The sequence below is a fragment of the Eschscholzia californica genome, unplaced genomic scaffold, assembly GCF_041429995.1.
Source record: "Eschscholzia californica isolate CP2 unplaced genomic scaffold, dmEscCali1.0.p SCAF_6, whole genome shotgun sequence".
Classification (NCBI taxonomy): Eukaryota; Viridiplantae; Streptophyta; class Magnoliopsida; order Ranunculales; family Papaveraceae; genus Eschscholzia; species Eschscholzia californica.
This window is the reverse complement of record NW_028238483.1, coordinates 35178355-35198894: the sequence shown is the minus strand read 5'-3', so window position 1 is coordinate 35198894 and position 20540 is coordinate 35178355. Positions and strand designations below refer to the sequence as shown.

Here is a 20540-nt window from a genome sequence, read left to right as displayed (position 1 = left end):
CAGACTTGTTGTAAAGGGCTTTCATCAACAAGAAGGGGCGGAATATGCTCAAACATTTAGTCATGTGGTCAAGGCAAATACAATCAGACTTGTTCTTACTATTGCAGTAAGAAGAGCATGGAATGTGAAACAACTAGATGTATCAAATGCTTTCTTACATGGTACTTTGGATGAATCAGTCTTTATAATAAAACCTCCTGATTTTGAACAGAAGGGTAAATAAAATTATGTTTGTCATCTTCACAAAGCTTTATATGGCCTCAAACAGGCTTCTAGGGTCTGGTTTACTAAATTTGTCACTTTTCTCTATCAAGATTTGTAACGCCCCAAGCCTTAGAGCAGTTGCCGATATTGTCCCCGCTTTAACCACCCAGGCCCAAGCCCACACGGGTACGGGGTTTTGTTCTTGGCGAAGGCACCACAAGCCTACCCAAAAGGCCTCGGTACTTACTAAGCTTGAGCTTACACATATAGCCCAGTCTCTGGACACTCTTGTGAGCAATGTGGGACTATTACAAGATTTGTACATATATGCTTAATAATTTGTGAAGTTCGTACACATTTACGTAATATTTACATGTTTGACTTATAGTACTTTAAGCCTGTCCCGTCTTGCTAGAAATCTTGGTTCCGTCCCTGTATCTATTTAAGCAAAAATCAAATCCTTCCTCACAAAAACTATATACCAAAGAAAATGCTATAAAAGAGATCTTTAAAAAAATTATAAACTTCATCATATATATCCCTACTACTGATAGATTAAGAAAAAAATATAGAAAAAAAAAAGGTTCTATAGAAGCTCTTTTGACTTCTTAGATTACTAATTAAAGCATGAAATCAGAAATAAATAACTATATATATATATATATATATATATATATATATATATATATATATATATATATATATATATATATATAAGAAACATATTTAATTAGGTTTGTTGGATGAGATGAGTTCTTCAACTGCAGCAACATCAGGTAGGGCAGGAATTGCTCCTTTATTAGTAGTACAAAGAGCACCACAAGCATTTGCAAATCACAATGCTTCTTTCAACTTTAATTCATTTTCAAAGATGTTTGAATCTCTAACAATTGAACAAAGAATTGATCTAACAAACGCGTCACATGTTAGTATTTTTTAATACTAATGACTAATGTGGACTAATATATGTATTAATTACATAATACATGTTATTTTACTTAAGGATCCTAAAAGTGATCTGATCAATTTATACATTATGGACCATATAATATCAGTTTAAAGTGTGGGGAGCATAGTATCAATATGTTATGTGTAGAGCCCTCAAAAGTGATTATCAAAGAATCAGGGCTCTTTAATAATTACTTTGGTAACTGCTAGTAACCACTTAGGCAGTTCCTATTTTATTCAGGGCAAATCCCTAAACCAGAGATGAGACGTGATTTCTCAACTCCCATTTTTGAGAAATCTGAAACAAACGTACATTCTCAAAGTTTAGAAGATCTTGTCCAAATGATAAGGGTAACACTGAAATCTACTGTATCTTCAAGCTATGGATTCGGGTAAGTACCTACAACCTTTTACATCTTTTTAATTCATCAAATAGAGATCTTGGGTTACTTACATTATTTGTGTTCTTCATAATTTATATGCATGAGTAATGAAATTCCATCATCACCAGCTCCAATTGTATCGACTGTAGTTACTGAAAATCCTTCGACTCTTCCTCTTCATCTTTCTGTAAAGTATCTACAACCCTTTTCTCCATCAGTGACAATTAAGAGCTTACATCCTTCATACCAAAGTGAAAGCACATTCTTCTCATCTTCTGGATCCCCTTCAGTTAGAAACCCTACTTCTTCGTCGCTTACTTTAATGAAGTCAACTTCTTTCCATAGGCTTTTGATGCCTTCTCGAGCCGCTTTAGGTGAAGGCCAGAGAGGTAACCTAACATTAGGATCATATGAAACTAATGCACCAGATTCTTTAGCAACTTTCGTGGCAGCTATATGAGCGGAACGACAAGGTTCAGTTATTAATTGATGTGGTGCCAGAAAAAAAAATAGATGAAGTAACATTCATGTTTATATTTAACATTAGTTACTTAATTTTAACATAAAAAAAATACACTTTAAAATAAAGTCAAATTTTAACTTGATTGAAGTAAGAGGTTTTTGCATTACCGAACTAATTTATTTTTCTACTTCAAATAGTCAAAAAGTTATTTATTTTTGTGTTGTTGAGCAACAACTTTATATATCATTTTTGAAAGACAATCAGTTCCTCCTACATTCCGACAAACCAATTCAAACATAATGTCACATCAGAAGATACTGATATTCTTTCCCATTGGAAATAGTTGACTTTCCCATTCAAAAATTTCTCATGTAACAAAGAGATCCTAAATAAATTCTAGAAATCACACTGTTTCTTCTAGAGATACTGATCACACATAAATTCTTCCGTTGTCCTAAAAATATATATCACCAAATTTATTTACTACCTTCTGTGGAATGATATAAATAATTACAACAATTTAGACAATAAGGTGGAAAACTTATAATCTTGTCTCTCGAATCTCCAAATTCAAACTTCCGTTTTTAAAATAAGAATATTGTATTTTTGCCATGCTATTGTCTTCCTAAATCAGTAGTTTCATAATGAAAAAATATATTCATCTATATATCTATATAAATACAAATTTCAATAAAAAAGTCTATATAATACAAATTTTCCCTTTATATGTGACAGAATGGGATATCCAACCCCCTATATATAGTTTCTTTTCAACAAAAAAGAAAACAACTATAGTTTCGATCTTTTTTTCTCTTAACTTGAATCTTCTGCCTCTGTAAGCACTAAACTTTCACCTTCTTACTATTTCTCTGTTTTCTTTCTTTCTCTTTAGATTTTTCTCTTTCTAGCTAGCTAGAATTTTCTTTTTCTCTTAGTCCTTGCAAGGGCATATTTTGATTAACTTTTTATGAGTATTGTAGGCAGGAATCATGGAGACTCTTAATGTGAAACATTTGTTTTTCCTTCTGTTCACTATATTGTTAACAGGTAAATATGTCTGCTCCTAACACATATTTCACCAATTCTATGGATTACAATTTATATAATAAAGAAAGAGCGTATCTTTTTTTAGAGTATCCCTTCCTCTTCAACAGCCAAGATTATCCCAAACAAATCTCCAAAGGTTGAGATTATATGTTCCGAATTTGTCTCAAATTTACACAAAAATAATTTCTCTTTATTTTTACGAAATTACACCCCAACTCAATTATCTGATTTCTCTTTTCAATTTTTAAATTTGATGGAACTGCCTGTGCCGACAAGAAGAGACATACCTAGGGCTAGTGCGTTTCAATTTCAAAATGGGGGACTTTATGTATTATCATCTTCTATATTGAAGTATGATATGAAAAACTGAACATTGGGATACGAAGAATGACAGGTTGTTTACAAAATTGCCATTTGAGAGAAAAATACTCTCTTAAAAATATCATCTTAGAAAGGGAACTATTAAAAAATATAACTAATTTTATTGGTGTGAATCTCTATGATGATGTTTCTTTATTGCAGGTTGTACAATTGATGCTTTATCTTATGATTATTCTGCAATAACTGAGGTATACTTACATTTTGTAATTAATGAGAGAACATATATGAAACTTAAATATTCTTCCTTGCATTGGAGAAAAAAAATCTTTTTCGCGAAATAAAATTTCACATTCAGATTTTGAGTGAGAAAAGAATGTAAAGAATCATTAACTATTTTCATCATTCTGGTAGTCGATGAAATTAAAGATGGAACGAAAAAAGGTCTTTTTTGCTTCCTTGTGAGTTTGTTCATCGAGATCACTTAGGATAGTTTTGAGAAATAACAAATATCTAAAGGACATAAAGAGAAACTAAACTCTTTGCAAAATTGTTTCTTTGAAAGATCTTCCTAACAAAAATGAGTGTTAAAATCTTAAACTTCCTTGTTTTTCCAAATATAAATTTACCGGTTTTATATTTTGTGATTTTAATATTAAATTCTAAGGATCTTTATTTTCTAAAATCTATATAATAAAACATAAGGAAAAAACGAAGACTGAGACAAACATCTTTTTTTAATAAAAGATATTGTCTAGAAGCCCTTATCAAATTTTAAAATATAATCCTTCTTAGAAATAAAATAATCTATTTGAAGAAAAAAAATAACTGTGCTCTTAGAAAAAAATAATTAATGTAAGGAAAGAATAAACAAAAGATTTCAAGAGTTACAAAAAGTAATTAAAATCTCTCTCAATAAAGTAATAACTAATTTAAGAAAAGGAAACAAAAAAAAATAATACCAAAAAGTTAGGGTATCCAGAATATAGCAATATTAAATATGAAAAGTCGGGTGACATGTTTAGAGAGATCGCCTAAAACAATACAATGGGGCGACTCTAGAAGCACTAGGGCACAGGATATTCTCTAATAATTAATAGAATTACAAGATAAGTGTCATCTTAAACACTTTAAATATATTTAACTATTTCATTAAAGAGTATAAATAAAGTAAAGATACGAGAGGAAACCAGCTGGAAGAGAACATGAACATAATTAATAATGAAGAAAATTGAAAATTCAACCTAAAAACATGTTCTGAGATGCCCTAGAAACAAATCAACCTAACTCCTAAATCGGTTCAAAGTTCTAAATCAACAATTGAAAAATTCCCTAAATCAACAAATAATTTCTACAAAACTTAATCAACTTACAGAACTAGTGAGAGAAAGATAGAGAGAGTGTCGGGTTTACATAATCGATTCAACAATCGATTCTTCCGAGAGAGAGACAGAGAAAATGGAGAACGAAGAGAGATTGAGAGGGAGTCTTCCGAGAGAGAGGGAGAAAATGTAGAGAGATGGAGCGATGGAGAGGGAGAGATGGGGTGATGGAGAGGGAGAGATGGGGCGATGGAGAGGGAGAGAGTTCAGCGAAAGAGTTGGAGAGATAGAGAATGGAGAGCGCGAGAGATAGAAAGATTTGGGGGGAATTGGTTTTAGGGCAATTATTTTCGACGGAGAAAGCCGACGAAAATAGTTTTCCCGAAAAATATCCAGGAAAATTTGCCGAAAACGTTCGCGTCCGGAAATCATTTCATCTCCTGGCGGAGAAAACTCTTCCATCGTCATAATAGGAACTTTTTTCGACGGAAGGAAGAACCGTCAGAAAAGTATAATTTTTCCAAGTAGTAAGGTGCTTATTACGTCGGTTGTTAAGTAAGAACTCGTCGTTAATACCAACCACTTTCGACGGCGCGCAAATAACTCGTCGGGAATATACATATGCCCCACAACTTCTCCATCTGCCGTCAGAACATCATGCCTATTTGCGGCCGTTTTTATTGAGCCGTCGGAAAAAATCCGTCACAGATAACCCGTACTTTGTAGTGAGGGTCCATATATAGGCTTTAGAACCCAATACAATATATTTTTAATGATGGTAGCTGTCAGGTTTATTCAGTTCATGTATATATTCATGATGTATCCATATCATATTAACGCTTGGAGTTCAAAAAAAAAGTTTATTAAGTTTCCAAACTATTAAAGTACATTTATTTTGTATTTCAAACAAAAGTTTTTCTGATTTTCAAGGACAAGAGAACATCCTCATTTGATCGGATCATGCAGCGATAAATTCCCAAATTTATTTCAACTAATTATATATATCTTTATAAATATATTGTACACAAGAAGAAAAAACTAGGTTAGAAACAAGAACTAGAAAAATATTCTAGTTGCTTAGCATTTCTTGTGATCCTTTATCTATTATTTCCCTACTTTTTTTTTTTTTGTTGAACTTATTATTTCCCTACTTACACCAAAAGTTTCATGTGTTTTTATTTTTCAGTGTTTAAGAAAACCTCTTAAACCACAATATAATGGAGGGATAATTGCCAACCCAGAGTTCAAGAAGGGCTTGAAAGGATGGTCTTCATTTGGTAATGCAACTATCACATGGAGAAGAACAAAAACTAACAATTTCATCGTGGCTTATAACCGAGGACGACCATCTGATAGTTTCTCCCAGAAGCTTTATCTTGATAAGAATAACCTCTACACTTTTTCTGGTATGCTCTGATCTTATACATAGTTTTTTTTTTATTTAATATATGTAAAAAGAAGAGATACAACGCCTCGAAAGGCAATAGAGAAAAAGATTACGTAAGAGGTTACAAATTTTGTAATGTAATATTATGGTTTTTGGTGTTGTTGTAGCTTGGGTACAAGTTAGTAAAGGAAATGCAGTAGTATCTGCTAAGTTCAAGACATCAACTGGATATCCAACAGCAGCGGTTGGGGTTGCTGAATTTGGTTGTTGGTCTATGATCAAAGGTGGTCTTACTGTGGATTCATCTGGCTTTTTCAATCTCTATTTTGAGGTACAAACTCAATTACATACTATGAATGAAAATGCTTCATGTTTTAAACCCTAATGTTAGTCAAAGACGAGACATGTAGCAAAAGATTTATATTTTGTTGGCAATGCGTTGATTTTTTTTAAATTTTCAGTGTGATGAGATAGAAGCGGACATATGGGTGGATAGTGTGTCATTACAACCATTCAGTCGAGAAGAATGGAAATCTCACCAGGACGAAAGTATCGCTAAGGTACGTAAGAAGAATGTAAAAATTCGGGCAGTAAATGCAAAAGGTGAAGCTCTAGATGGGGCGAAGATCTCCATTAATCAAGGCAAACCAAACTTCCCGTTTGGATCAGCTATTACTAAACAGATTTTAACTAACACCGCTTATCAGAATTGGTTCACATCAAGGTTCTCAGTCACTGTATTTGAGAATGAAATGAAATGGTATTCAACCGAAAACACTCGAGGCCAAGAAGACTACTCTGTTCCAGACGCCATGGTTAAATTTGCTAAAGACCACGGAATCGCTGTTAGAGGCCACAATATCTTATGGGATGACCCTAAATACCAACCTTGGTGGGTAAAATCACTAAGTGGGGAGGAACTTAAAGCAGTGACGGATCAGAGGGTTCAGTCTGTTGTGTCAAGATACTCAGGGCAGCTAATAGCTTGGGATGTTATGAATGAAAACTTGCATTTCTCCTTCTTCGAAAATTCTCTTGGGGCGAATGCTTCATCTGTTTACTTTCAGAAAGCCCATGAATTAGACTCGAAAACAACTATGTTCCTTAATGAATATAACACAATAGAGGAAAGTGGAGATCAAACATCTTCACCAGCCAAATATCTGGAAAAGTTAAGAGAGATTAAAGATGCTGGTGTTATAGGAATTGGACTCGAAGGTCATTTTCATACGCCTAATCTTCCTTACATGAGAGCTTCCATTGATACTCTTGCTGCAACTGGAGCCCCCATATGGCTTACTGAAGTCGACGTTGTTAAATGCCCAAACCAGGTATTTATCTCTTCCAATCCGACTTATTTGTGTCCAACCAGCGCTATAAGATAGAAGTTTTCTTTATCTCTTCCAATCCGACTTATTTGGGTCCAACCAGCGCTATAAGATAGACGTTTTTTTATTATCATGTGAGCTATTTCACGTCAATAATGTTTGAAACAAAACCCTTTTGTTTACATTGTTTTGTGAATAGGCATCCTACTTGGAGCAAGTCCTAAGAGAAGCACACTCACATCCTGCAGTTCAAGGGATAATCTTATGGGCAGGGTGGCGTCTAGATGGAGATGGATGTAGCACGATGTGTTTGACAGATGAGAATTTCAAGAACCTCCCCACCGGTGATGTCGTGGACAAATTGATCAAAGAGTGGAGTTCTGGCCTAGTTGGCACAACAGATAGTAATGGTTACTTGGAGATTTCACTCTTTCATGGAGATTATGATGTTATTATAAGTCACCAGTCTCTCAATTCCTCAGTGACTCGAACCTTCCAAGTGTTACCAGCAGAAACTTCAGAGGAAACACTTCATCTCCAACTGACGACATAAAAAGTTCTTGTCCCCCCTCCCCCCAACCAATATCAAGTGCTCTTTATAACTGAAAGAAACAAAATTTATTTTAAGTTTATATTATAAAGTCAGAAGATAGAAAATAAAAGGGATTAAAAGTTTGGATAATTACCCGGTCTTAATCGTTTCTTCCGCTTTTTTGAACTTTTTTTACTAGCCTCAAAGCAGAAATAAAGCTTTGACTTTCAGAATTTATCTCACTGAAATGAGATTTACAACCTCTGTATGAACGCTCTTTCTTTGCATGCTCATTATATTATGTCGGCTATTTTTTGTCAAAACACTTTATATTTCTGATCACTCCCGACCACCGCATCAAATGTGATTTTCATAAAAGAATTAGTAAGTAAAATATCTTCATCTTGTTTATATGGTATCCGTGCCTTCTTGGTTGAGTCGTCCCTTCTTGCCCATAAGAATCATCAAAAATTTCATCAAATGACAAGAGAATGTGTGGAGATGTTTCTTCGTCATCATTATCTCCTAATTCAACCGACGGAAAACTAGGAGAACAATTCCATAAATATTTGGTCGAACATTTCCTGCATATCTCGGGGATCTATTAAGCGAGATTGAGATTAAATGGGAGAGAAAAAACACAAAAGGGAATCAATCATCTATACACTTATGCAAACTTAGACGGTCACGCAGAAAGCTGGTCACACTTTCCAGGCGAATGGAGAAATAAAATTTTCTTTTCTTTTTCACAATAGTGGGGAGTTGGGGACGGGTTACTCTAAATTACCCGATCTAAATTCGTGAGCATCGTTTGTCTCTCTTGACTCAAAAGAAGATGAAAGAAGGGAGAGAAATAGCTGATGATGTTCCTTGTTCTTCTCTTGCCGCTGATTCAGTCTTTCGCCTAGGAACCGTATTCTTCTTTTTCATTTCCATACATCTTTTAAATATTCTTGTATTTATTTTTGTAAATCTCGTTTTGAATTTTAATTTTCTTTTTACTGTTTTTAGGCGGGAGCAATTTGGGGTTTATGTGTTGGTCCTTACAATGCTCGTGAACAAGGTATATTCTTCAAATTTCCCTCAAACAATCATAAATTTGAGTTATTGGCATTCTTAATTTGGTGTTTTTCAATATCTAGGTCTTACTGGTTTTCCTCGAGCTTCATTTGTGGTAAGATTAATTCCTGACCCATTTCTTCAGCAATTTTCTTTTTTTTTTTGGGTAGTGAGATTGATTTAGGGTTTCTTGTTTGTCTTAATTGTGCAGTTGAAATCGGTTGGTAAAATGGGCTTTCAGTGTGGTAAATCAGTCCATCTTTTATTGTGTTTCAGCTGTTATTGTTCACTAAAATCACTTTGAGTTTCTTTCAGTTTCTTCATGCTTGTTACTTTAAGACTCTAAAATCTTTAGTCATTGAGATTATAGTAGTATAATTATTGACTTCAATAAATCTTCGATTATGTAAATCTAATGGATGTGATAATCGAAGACTAATCGTTACAATACCCATAAGACTATAATAGGAGCCTTGAAAACCTATGAACAAATCCTTGTATAGTCTTTCGTTTTAATTCAATCAAAGTTTTCAAAAAAAAAAAAAACCTATGAACAAATTGATCTTAAATTAGGTCGAGATATCCGTCTTAATGGTTCTTCTAGTAGAATGCTTGTTTTTATCAATCACGGAAAAGGAAGTCTGTTTCTTCTTTGTAATGAAAAGTTGGACTATTGTATTGAGAAGAACTCAAATTGTACTGCGGTATGGTGTTATTACCCACAATGTGCATTTTCTCATCAGCTTTGTCTTTCTTATGGTATTTATTAGTAATAAGTATTTTGGTCTAATACAGGTCGCTATTTCTGAATGATTTTTAAATAGGAGTTTTTGCTGGAATGTTTTCTATGACACATTGTGGCATTCAAAGATACCGTAGGAAGAAGGACATGGTCAGTTTATCTACTTTTATTTTTGTCTAAGTTGTATGCTTCACGTCCACTTTTTCCATTTTAATGTATTTCTATGCAGTTTAGTGCAGGATATGAGTACCCATAATCGACATAAATTAATGGGTTGGGGATATCAAATGCATATTGACATAGTTAGAATGTTAGATTGATGTTAAAATATGCCTTCTAGTTTCTTGCTATTAAGGAAGCTCTCAAATCTTTCTTTGTGCAGTTAAATGCATCTATTGCTGGTGCTATTGCTGGGGCAGCTATTGCCGTTAGGACTCGAAGCTGGACACAAGTCATCAGTATGGCAGCTTTGGTTTCTGCTATCACAACTGCATCTGATGTTTATACAACAAGCTGATGCGCTTCCTGCATGATGACGAAGAAAATATCAAGGTGATACTCAGAGTTGTTCTATCTTCAATCCCCTACCAGTTTTTACATTAACCCGTTTAAATTTTGAATTCATTTTAGATTAGTCTGTCTTTCATTATTTGATTCAGTTCTTACAATTTCTAATTCTTGTCAAAAGGTTTTATTTTGTTTACTATTATTAGTTTATAACACAATTAGAAAGTAGAAATTTGATACGAACTTGTCTATTAGTAGTAGTTGGTTAGAAAGTTCCACTTACATTGCATTTTTGTGTAACTAGGAAACTGTAGCATACCTGGTTTTCTCGAGAATCAAGGTTTCTGCCACGTGTTTAGACTAATGTTGAATATAGGTTTTCTTGGGACCCTATTTGTTAGGGGAGAGCTAATGACTCGATGAAGCGACATATAGGCCAGCATGACCAATGTTTGTTTTTTGGATTCCTAAGACGGGTAGTCTCATCATACATGAGACCAAGATGATCTGGAGGTCAACTGTGGAACGAAACAGTTTGAGAAGGGCGACTATGATCTGAGGAGAGAGTGTGCACGCACGTGTGTGTATGTGTGTGTGTGTGTGAGAGAGAGAGAGAGAGAGATCTATGTCCTTAGATGTAACGCCCCAAGCCTTAGCAGTTGCCGATATTGTCCCCGCTTTAACCACCCAGGCCCAAGCCCACACGGGTACGGGGTTTTGTTCTTGGCGAAGGCACCACAAGCCCACCCAAAAGGCCTCGGTATTGGGCGAAGACACGCGATTCGCCCGACCTATCAGAGCACGCAGCGACATCGTGGACCCCCACATACACGATTTTGTCCTCACTTAGCCACCACTCAGCGTGGTGTGAGGTTTTGTCTTGGCGAAGGCACCACGACCCTCCCAAGAGGCCTCGGTACTTACTAAGCTTGAGCTTACACATATAGCCCAGTCTCTGGACACTCTTGTGAGCAATGTGGGACTATTACAATCCCCCACCCTCAGCGAAGAGCCGTCCTCGGCTCTGATACCACTTTGTAACGCCCCAAGCCTTAGCAGTTGCCGATATTGTCCCCGCTTTAAGCACCCAGGCCCAAGCCCACACGGGTACGGGGTTTTGTTCTTGGCGAAGGCACCACAAGCCCACCCAAAAGGCCTCGGTACTTACTAAGCTTGAGCTTACACATATAGCCCAGTCTCTGGACACTCTTGTGAGCTATATGTGTAAGCTCAAGCTTAGTAAGTACCGAGGCCTCTTGGGAGGGTCGTGGTGCCTTCGCCAAGACAAAACCTCACACCACGCTGAGTGGTGGCTAAGTGAGGACAAAATCGTGTATGTGGGGGTCCACGATGTCGCTGCGTGCTCTGATAGGTCGGGCGAATCGCGTGTCTTCGCCCAATACCGAGGCCTTTTGGGTGGGCTTGTGGTGCCTTCGCCAAGAACAAAACCCCGTACCCGTGTGGGCTTGGGCCTGGGTGGTTAAAGCGGGGACAATATCGGCAACTGCTAAGGCTTGGGGCGTTACAAAGTGGTATCAGAGCCGAGGACGGCTCTTCGCTGAGGGTGGGGGATTGTAATAGTCCCACATTGCTCACAAGAGTGTCCAGAGACTGGGCTATATGTGTAAGCTCAAGCTTAGTAAGTACCGAGGCCTTTTGGGTGGGCTTGTGGTGCCTTCGCCAAGAACAAAACCCCGTACCCGTGTGGGCCTGGGTGGTTAAAGCGGGGACAATATCGGCAACTGCTAAGGCTTGGGGCGTTACATTAGATGTAACTTGCTTTCACATCTAATGTTGCAGAGTTTTTGCCGAAGTTGTTCATATTGAGTTCAGATGCATATCAGTTACGGGTGATATCTGACACATCGACTATATTCGTTAATTGGCAATGCGTTCAATATTTCAGCAATTTTCATGAAACACGTTCAAGGCACAGTCAACATGCTCTCTAGTTCAGCTCCTGCATCCGTTGGTACTCGGCAAAGCAAGTTTTGCCTCTAACTTGAATAGGTTGAAGCATTTTCAATCAAGCATCTGTTCATTTTTTTAATTGAGGGAACAATATAGACATCTTTTTGTAACATTTTTTGTTGGAAACTTGAAAATTGGGCAAGTAATATGGGTGATGGTGTTACCTTCTTCCCCACTTTATACTTGAAATGATGTTCCATAAACAATTATAACGTGGACAGGAGAGTTTTTCGACTTGGTTTGCTACAGTGATGTTTAAAAAACTACTCATATATATATCATTTACTTCATACGACTGACCTAAAATAGTGGAATTACTACTTGCAATACTTCTTTATGCTGTCAAATGGGAGTATCCATAATACAGGACACCATAATACAGGACGGAGGCTCGGATGTACTCCAAGTCGTAGAGATATTTTGTAGAATAGAAAGATTAAGCTAGCTTATGAGCCGCTTCATTACGTAATCTCTCACGAAATGAAAAGAAGATTGGGCTTGCATTTTGCGCAAGAGTGTTGATGTCCTGACATAACATGTCGGTTTTGCTTCTGCATTTACTGCAGTATAGGAAGAAAGCTTAATGTGCACAGAAAGCACTAGAAAAATGGTAGTAACAACAGAAAAATAAATTAACAGTTGATGAACATTCAGGAAAACGTAACTCACAACTCTGAAAACCTTACCTCACAGTTGCTTGCACAACATAGAGCTGGTCATTTGAGGTGTGGGTTTGAGTAAAACAATCTCCTTCTGGTTCGGAAGTTGCACTATTCTCCCATGGTGTTGAATTCTTTGATCCACCATTTCTCTTGCATGAGCTATTCACTTCTGAAATAGACTCATTTCATCATCATTTTCACTAATGGGGTTGAATGGATGCTTCTCATCCTGTCATCCATCACATTCTGAAGAGACAGTAATATTTTCTCCAATATCGGAACGGAATCGTTATGTATGAAAAAGCTCAATAAACCATTCAGTCTCCGAATGTTAGTGGAACTCAAAATCTTATCCTCCGACTTTTCTCCAATATCGGAACGGAATCGTTATGTACGAAAAAGCTCATTAAAGCATTCAGTCTCAGTTTGGAAGTTTTTTTGCCTTGATTTAAAGATCTCACAGGAGTCAGATATTAAATTAAGACTATAAGAGCATCTCCAATGCAACACTCAAACTCTAAATCTCAGAGTGCCACATAAGATTTTTTTGAATTCTTCTCTAAAATCCATCTCCAATGCAAAACTCAACATGAATCTCTAAAGTGATGTGTCAAGATTCATTTTAGAGATCCTTAAGAGGACACTCTAAATTTGGAGTGTCCTCTTGAGTTTCTCTTAGTGCCACATAAGCAAATCAATTAGTTTTAAATTAAAATATAGGTTTTTAGAGTTTCTCTTGAGGGTTGCATTGGAGATGGTTTTGAAATAGAGTGTCTCTAATGGGACCATTTAGAGATCCATTTTTCACACTTGACATATAGGATTTTTAGAGTTTTTCTTGAGTCTTGCATTGGAGATGCTCTAATGGGCTATCTTTGGATGGAGTGACGTGCCAAACTTCTTTCGCACCATCTGTAATTCCAAGCATGTTTGACTAGCCGCAATGACAATAGGAATGAGGTTGGACAACCCAAACTGTCTCGACCTACAAAATAGGAACTGAGACATTTAAACTGGCACTGTAACCTATCCAATTGCCATTCACATAATGCTTGGATAAAGATTTGGTGAAAATTATAATGTTTCTGCTCACGAAATTCCCTTGCTAAAACCTAAAGTGGACATAATAAAATTCTTCATGACAAGGAATGAACTGAGAGAAACTACTTCAGTGTAACATCATGACCTCAAGCAAATTGGGTCCTCCCGGTAATAATAAAATATAAGAAAAAACATTAAAATTGACCTCTTTTTTCTGGAAGGTTGACTGCGATTCTGTGTAGTCATTACGAAGGCATTGATACATCATCAGGATGTGATAAGCACGATAATCATGATTCAATAAACAAAACAGATATAATATCATTAAATATGTGCTTCCGAATTACATGAATGTTTTAGGCACTGTTAGATAAACATATGAAACAAAATTGATAAGTGGTGGATGTAATTCATTCCTTCAACTCAAGTATTTTGTTTTGGTCACGGTGACTTTGATACAAAATGACCATCATTAATCTTAATCCATATAGGGATATCGTCGTCATTTTGGTTTATTCAGTTGGTATGCACACATGGGTAAGTTGGTATATCTAAATGAGCCATATTCTATGAGAACCATATACGAAAAGATCTTGTAGCACTCAAGAAGTACATTAGTATTGTGCAATAGTATGGTTATCAAATTCATGGTCATGAAGTCATTCTAGCACTGACTGATAAACCAAAACTTGAGATCACGACCATACCCTAGTCAAACTCGTAATGATCGGAATACCAACATTTACGATGAGAGTATACTATATCTAAATGGATGAATCCAAAACACAGTAAAATATCTTACTTATGTTTAAAACCGAACTATATAGGCTGGAAATTAGAAAAGAAGAAGAAGAGAGAATTGATTTCGATTTCATTCAATTAACATTGACCATTACAATTCAACTCTTGAGTTTAAATAGAGATTAAGAGAGAGAAAGAAACAGAAAGAGAAACAGAAAGTAGAGAGAGAGAGAAAGAGTTAGTTATAACTAACTCTTTTCTTAACTAACTCTAAAACCCTTCTTAACTAACTCTAACAGTTTCATAACAACTTTACTAACTAATCTTGATTAAGCTAATCTAACTAGGTTATAACCGAGAATAATTACTTATCCTTAACATCCCCCTGCAAACTCAACATGGGTGGAGAGATGTTGAGTTTGGATCTTAGGGCAGCAAATCGAGTAATGGAGAGAGGCTTGGTGAGGATGTCAGCAAGCTGATCATGGGTAGAGATGTGTCGCACCTGAAGCTTATGATTCTTCACCATGTCACGCACAAAATGATAAGCTATTTCAACATGCTTCATGCGACTATGAAATATTGGATTGGCTGTGAGATAAGTAGCCCCTAGATTGTCACACCAAAGTATTGGGGAAGAACTTGATTGAATTGTTAATTCATCAAAAATGGATTGAATCCAAAGAAGCTCAGAGGTAGCATCTGCAATTGCCTTGTACTCAGCCTCAGTGCTAGAACGAGCAACTGTTCCCTGCTTCTTAGAACACCATGAAATCAAATTAGAGCCCATGAAAATGAGAATGCCACCAGTGGACTTTCTATCATCTGGACATCCTGCCCAATCAGCATCTGAAAAGGCTTGGAGGTTGCAATCCGAGAAACCATTAAGAGTAAGAGATGACTTATGAATGGTAAAACAATAGTCAATGGTGTTCTTGAGATATCTTAATATACGTTTAACTGCACTCCAATGATCTTGAGTAGGTTGTTTAAGAAATTGACAAACTTTGTTGACAGCATACGAAATATCCGGTCTGGTAATAGTAGCATACTGTAAGGCACCCACTGTGCTTCTATATAGAGTGATGTCTGAGTCACTTAAAGGATCACCCTCATCCAACTTTAGAATTGTGGAAGGAGCCATTGGAGTGGAGACAGACTTAGCATCATTCATCTTTGTTTTGAGAAGAAGGTTGGAGATATATTGCTTTTGAGAGAGAAGAAGACCATCTGAATTAGGTGTCACCTCAATTCCAAGAAAGAAATTGAGAGAACCTAAATCAGAGATAGCAAATTCTTGAGAGAGAGAAGAAATAGTAGATTGAACCAAAGAAGAGTCACTCCCAGTGATGATGATATCATCAACATAGATGAGAATATAAAGAACAGAAGTAGAAGAGATGCTATAAAACAAAGAGGTATCAGTTTGAGAAGCCATGAAACCTTGACTTAGAAGATAAGAGCTTAATCTCTCAAACCAAGCTCGAGGAGCTTGTTTGAGACCATAGAGTGATCTTTGTAGCTTGCAGACATGAGTGGGTTTATCTGAATCAATGAAACCAGGAGGTTGGCTCATATAAACCTCTTCCTTGAGAAAGCCATTAAGAAAGGCATTTTTGATATCAAGTTGTCTAAGAACCCACCCTTTTGAGACAGCCAAAGAAAGTATAATTCTAATAGAGACAGGTTTGATGACTGGACTGAATGTCTCCTCATAATCTATACCCTCAACTTGATTGAAGCCCTTAGCAACTAATCGAGCTTTGTATCTAGAAATAGAACCATCAGCATTTTTCTTGATTCTAAATACCCATTTACAGCCAATAACATTCATAGTAGAAGAAGAGGGAATAAGTTCCCAAGTACCATTCTGAATTAGAGCATTGATCTCCTCAGACATGGCTGATCTCCATTTGGGATCTTTAGAAGCTTGGAGATATGTAGTTGGAGTAATGTCATTGGGTGGAAGAGAAACAGTATAAGCTTTTGGTTTTCGAATACCATCTTTGGCCCTGGTTATCATAGGATGAGAGTTCAAAACAGGAGGAATAGAAGATGGAATATGAGAAGAGGATGGAATAGGAGGAGAAGATGTGATAGGAGGAGAAGGTGGAATAAGAGGAGAAGATGTGATAGGAGGATAAGATGTGATAGGAGGAGAAGATGGAATAAGAGAAGAGGATGGAATAGGAGGAGAAGATGGAATAAGAGAAGAGAATGGAATAAGAGGAGGGGAGAATGGAATTGAGGTGGAAGGTGAGAAAGATTGAGAAGGAGTGATAAGTGATTGATAGGGAAAAAGGGATTCATCAAACACCACATTAGAGGAGATGACAATATGATGATTGATAGGATTAAGACATCTATAACCCTTATGCTTAGGACTATACCCAAGGAAAATGTGACAAGAACTTCTAAAGTCTAATTTGTGTTTATTATAGGGTCGAAGGCAAGGATAGCAGCCACATCCAAAGATTTTGAGATAGTTGTAGTCTGGTTTTGTGTGAAATAAAGCTTCAAGAGGAGAGATGTCATGAAGTACTGGAGTAGGCAATCTGTTTATGAGATAGACAGCAGTCTCAAATGCAAAATCCCAAAAAGAAATAGGTAAGTTAGCATGAGCTAACAAAGCTAGACCAGTTTCTACTATGTGTCTATGCTTTCTTTCCACCATACCATTCTGTGCATGATCATGAGGACATGAAATTCTATGACCAATACCATTTGCCTCAAGAAACTTGGACACATTTCGAAATTCACCACCCCAATCAGATTGTAGACATTTTATTTTGAGGGAAAATAGAGTTTCAACATGAGATTTGAAGAGAAGGAAAGTTGAAAACACATCAGACTTATTAAGAAGGGGAAAAATCCAAGTGTATCTAGTGAATGTGTCTAGAAAGGTAACATAGTATTTGTATCCATTAAAGGAAGGAGTGGAAGCAGGTCCCCAAACATCAGAGTGTATTAAGTCTAAAGGAGCATTTACAGAAGATACACTTGATGGATGAAACAGAGAATGGCTTTTGGCCATTTGACAAGAATTACAAACAAATGGAAGAAGAGAAGTAAAATGAAGTTTATTTGATTGAATTACATGTTTCATTGTTCTGAAAGCTGGATGACCAAGTCGAGAATGCCAATCAGGAGCCAATGAGGAAGCATAGACAGCACCATTAACATCAGATGAAGGAGTATGAAGCTGAACTTTGTAAAGACCATCCTCACATGGCCCTTGGACAAGCTCCTTGTTAGTTTGAAGATCCTTGATGTTAAAATGATAGGGAAAGAATTGAAAATAGCAATTATTGTCTTTAGCAAACTTATGAACAGATAGAAGATTCTTAGTAATAGAAGGAACATGAAGAATGTCCTTAAGTAAAAAAGGATTAGAATCAAAAGATGCATAAGTTGAACCAGTATGAGAAATAGACAAACCTGAGCCATTGCCAATCTTTACTTGACCTTGACCTTTGAATTCTGATTGAATACTCAAATTTGCTAGTTCAGAAGTGACATGATGAGTAGCACCAGAATCTGGATTCCAAGTGGTGGAGGAAGAAGATGAAGAAGGTGGTGGAGCAGAAGTATATGTGTTATGAATCTCTGGGAAATAAGTCTCATAATCAGTAGAAGAGGGAGAATCAAAGTGAGAGGGAACATAAGATTGATCAGCATCAGAGTAGGGATAAGAATGATAATAGGCTGATGAGTAATCAGGAAAGTAAGAATGAGAATCATCAAATTCAGTAAGAAAGGTTTGATGATCAGAAGAAGAAGAAGATTTAGGTTGAAATGCTGAGTTATTCTTATTGTAACAGTAGAAGGCATAATGACCTGATTTGCCACAAATTTGGCATATAACTGGAGAAGAATTATTAGGTGATCGACCTCTAATCATATTTCTACCATGAAATCTCACATCAGATCTTCCTCTTCCTCGAAAATAAGAAGGAGCTCGATGAAAACCTCTAGAAGAAGAATTTTGAGTGAAATTAATAGAGGAATTAGCAAGATAAAGAGAAGCCTCATGTTGTAATCTGTTTTCTTCAATAAGGAGAAGACCGAGAAGATCATTAATAGAGTAATTTTGTGATTGAAGAGAGAAAGCAGCACGAAAGGGGCCATAATCAGAAGATAGACCTCTGAGAATTGTATCACAGAGATCATCATCAGAGATAGGTTTAGAAGCTTGTCGTAGTTGTAAAGCAAGAGATTTGGCTTTGTTAAAATAGGTTTGAATGGAATCAGAACCTTTCTTTAAAGATTGAAGATCATGTTTGAGGTTTGAAACTCTAGCTTTTGAGTGAGAGGAGTAAGATTTTTCTAGTTCAGACCAGACCTCATGAGAACTGGATAGATCAAGCACTTGACTGTGAGTTTCTTCAGTGAGAGAGGCAAGAAGCCAGCTTAGGATCATTTGATCTTGCTTAATCCAATTAGTATATTCAGGATTAAGTAATGGAAGATCTGAATCATGAGAACGAATGAATTTGGTAGGGCAAGGAGATGTGCCATCCACAATGCTAAGAACATCATAAGAACGCAGTAGAGGAAGGAATTGAGATTTCCAAAATATGTAGTTTGTGGATGTTAGCTTATTCGAAACATATTGATTGACAGTAGAAGGAGATGGAAGAGTAACAAAGGAAGAAGAAGAAGAAAAATTTGGAGAAGAAGAAGAAGAAGAACCAGTAGCCATTAATGGAGAAAAAAAAAAGAGAAAATTTCGTTGATTGAAAGAAGAAAAAGGAACAATTAGAAAAAGGAACAATTAAAACAAGGAAAAGAAGAAGAAAGATTAGAAAATTAAACCTGATTTGATCGAGAAGATCGAAAAAGTTGAAGGCTCTGTTACCAAATTAGAAAAGAAGAAGAAGAGAGAATTGATTTCGATTTCATTCAATTAACATTGACCATTACAATTCAACTCTTGAGTTTAAATAGAGATTAAGAGAGAGAAAGAAACAGAAAGAGAAACAGAAAGTAGAGAGAGAGAGAGAAAGAGTTAGTTATAACTAACTCTTTTCTTAACTAACTCTAAAACCCTTCTTAACTAACTCTAACAGTTTCATAACAACTTTACTAACTAATCTTGATTAAGCTAATCTAACTAGGTTATAACCGAACTATATAGGCTGGATTTCAACTATCTTACATTCTCTAATCGTATGTATGCACCATTCCATTACATAGTAGAAGTTACATATATTTTTAAATCAACTTGTGTGGCCATCACTACTACCAGTGTCGAGAGAAATTCCACTTGCAGTTAAATGCTTATAAATTTCCTCTATAACTTTAGTAATCATGTAATTTCAAATTATTATGGGGACAACTATCCATGAAATGAAACAAAGTAATGAGTACAAGAAAACACACCTTCTTGTTAAGATAGTTATCTTACTCGATGGTCGTTACTCTCTAAAGACGATTTTGTCAAAATCTCCGAGCCCTTCTTGGTGTTTTTCTTTTGCCTACTTATCTTCTTTTCAAATCCACTTCTCTTCTCTCCTTCGTGTGAATTGTAATCTTCATTCTACTTTCTCGCTTTGTAAGTTGTACTGAGAGTTGAGGCCATTGTATTATCTGAAAAGGCCACTGATGGAGATGCAGCCACTTACTGACAAACTTAAGAAATCTAAGATCTCGGCCAACCAATAGTGTTCCTTCAAGACTTAATGTTGAGGGAACGGATATAAGATATGGAAGCAACAATTTGTGCAACTACTTTGGAAAATCAAATAAGAGAGCCTTAATCTTGAAAAGATTCCTGAATTGAACAAGTAAATACTTATTATCCACGGATAAGATGTTAAACATCAACTCCTTCAATGTGGCAGGTCAATCTTCTTTCAGGAAACTGGTACTAACTTAGTTCTTTT

General features: G+C 36.1%; 2 protein-coding genes and 1 pseudogene across 4 annotated transcripts; 2 read left to right on the top strand and 1 right to left on the bottom strand.

Moving 5' to 3' along the window:
- Positions 1 to 930: 930 nt before the first annotated feature.
- Positions 931 to 2064, bottom strand: LOC147534074 (fructokinase-2 pseudogene; annotated as a pseudogene).
- Positions 2065 to 2987: 923 nt separating this feature from the next.
- Positions 2988 to 7953, top strand: LOC147534073 (endo-1,4-beta-xylanase 5-like). Its single transcript, XM_086650088.1, has 6 exons — positions 2988 to 3045; positions 3568 to 3614; positions 5872 to 6091; positions 6240 to 6403; positions 6534 to 7403; positions 7600 to 7953. Exons 1-6 carry the CDS (start codon positions 2988 to 2990, stop codon positions 7951 to 7953), a joined length of 1713 nt encoding a protein of 570 aa, XP_086506214.1.
- A 685-nt stretch (positions 7954 to 8638) lies between these two features.
- Positions 8639 to 12445, top strand: ATOEP16-4 (Mitochondrial import inner membrane translocase subunit Tim17/Tim22/Tim23 family protein). 3 transcript variants are annotated; one of them, XR_015228240.1, is made up of 8 exons: positions 8686 to 8845; positions 8944 to 8995; positions 9075 to 9106; positions 9203 to 9236; positions 9816 to 9883; positions 10116 to 10285; positions 10545 to 10877; positions 12010 to 12445. XR_015228240.1 is itself a non-coding variant. In XM_086650374.1 (7 exons), the coding sequence occupies exons 1-6, from the start codon at positions 8768 to 8770 to the stop codon at positions 10248 to 10250; spliced, it is 399 nt and encodes a 132-aa protein (XP_086506500.1). In that variant the 5' UTR covers positions 8639 to 8767; the 3' UTR covers positions 10251 to 10285; positions 12041 to 12445. The 3 variants fall into 3 exon arrangements, 2 of the variants coding, with proteins under 2 accessions (XP_086506500.1, XP_086506498.1); XM_086650374.1 differs by lacking the exon at positions 10545 to 10877 and having other exon boundaries at positions 8639 to 8845; positions 12041 to 12445; XM_086650372.1 differs by lacking the exons at positions 10545 to 10877; positions 12010 to 12445 and having other exon boundaries at positions 8689 to 8845; positions 10116 to 10479.
- Positions 12446 to 20540: the final 8095 nt, after the last annotated feature.

What these genes read in the sequence shown, in the direction of transcription:
- LOC147534073 (XM_086650088.1), top strand. Translation starts at nt 2,988, where the DNA reads ATGGAGACTCTTAATGTGAAACATTTGTTTTTCCTTCTGTTCACTATA. An exon ending in GTTCACTATATTGTTAACAG is followed by an intron (nt 3,046 to 3,567) that starts GTAAATATGTCT and finishes TCTTTATTGCAG; the next exon opens with GTTGTACAATTGATGCTTTA. An exon ending in TTGTTAAATGCCCAAACCAG is followed by an intron (nt 7,404 to 7,599) that starts GTATTTATCTCT and finishes TTTTGTGAATAG; the next exon opens with GCATCCTACTTGGAGCAAGT.
- ATOEP16-4 (XM_086650374.1), top strand. Translation starts at nt 8,768, where the DNA reads ATGAAAGAAGGGAGAGAAATAGCTGATGATGTTCCTTGTTCTTCTCTT. An exon ending in CAGTCTTTCGCCTAGGAACC is followed by an intron (nt 8,846 to 8,943) that starts GTATTCTTCTTT and finishes TACTGTTTTTAG; the next exon opens with GCGGGAGCAATTTGGGGTTT. An exon ending in TTACAATGCTCGTGAACAAG is followed by an intron (nt 8,996 to 9,074) that starts GTATATTCTTCA and finishes TTCAATATCTAG; the next exon opens with GTCTTACTGGTTTTCCTCGA.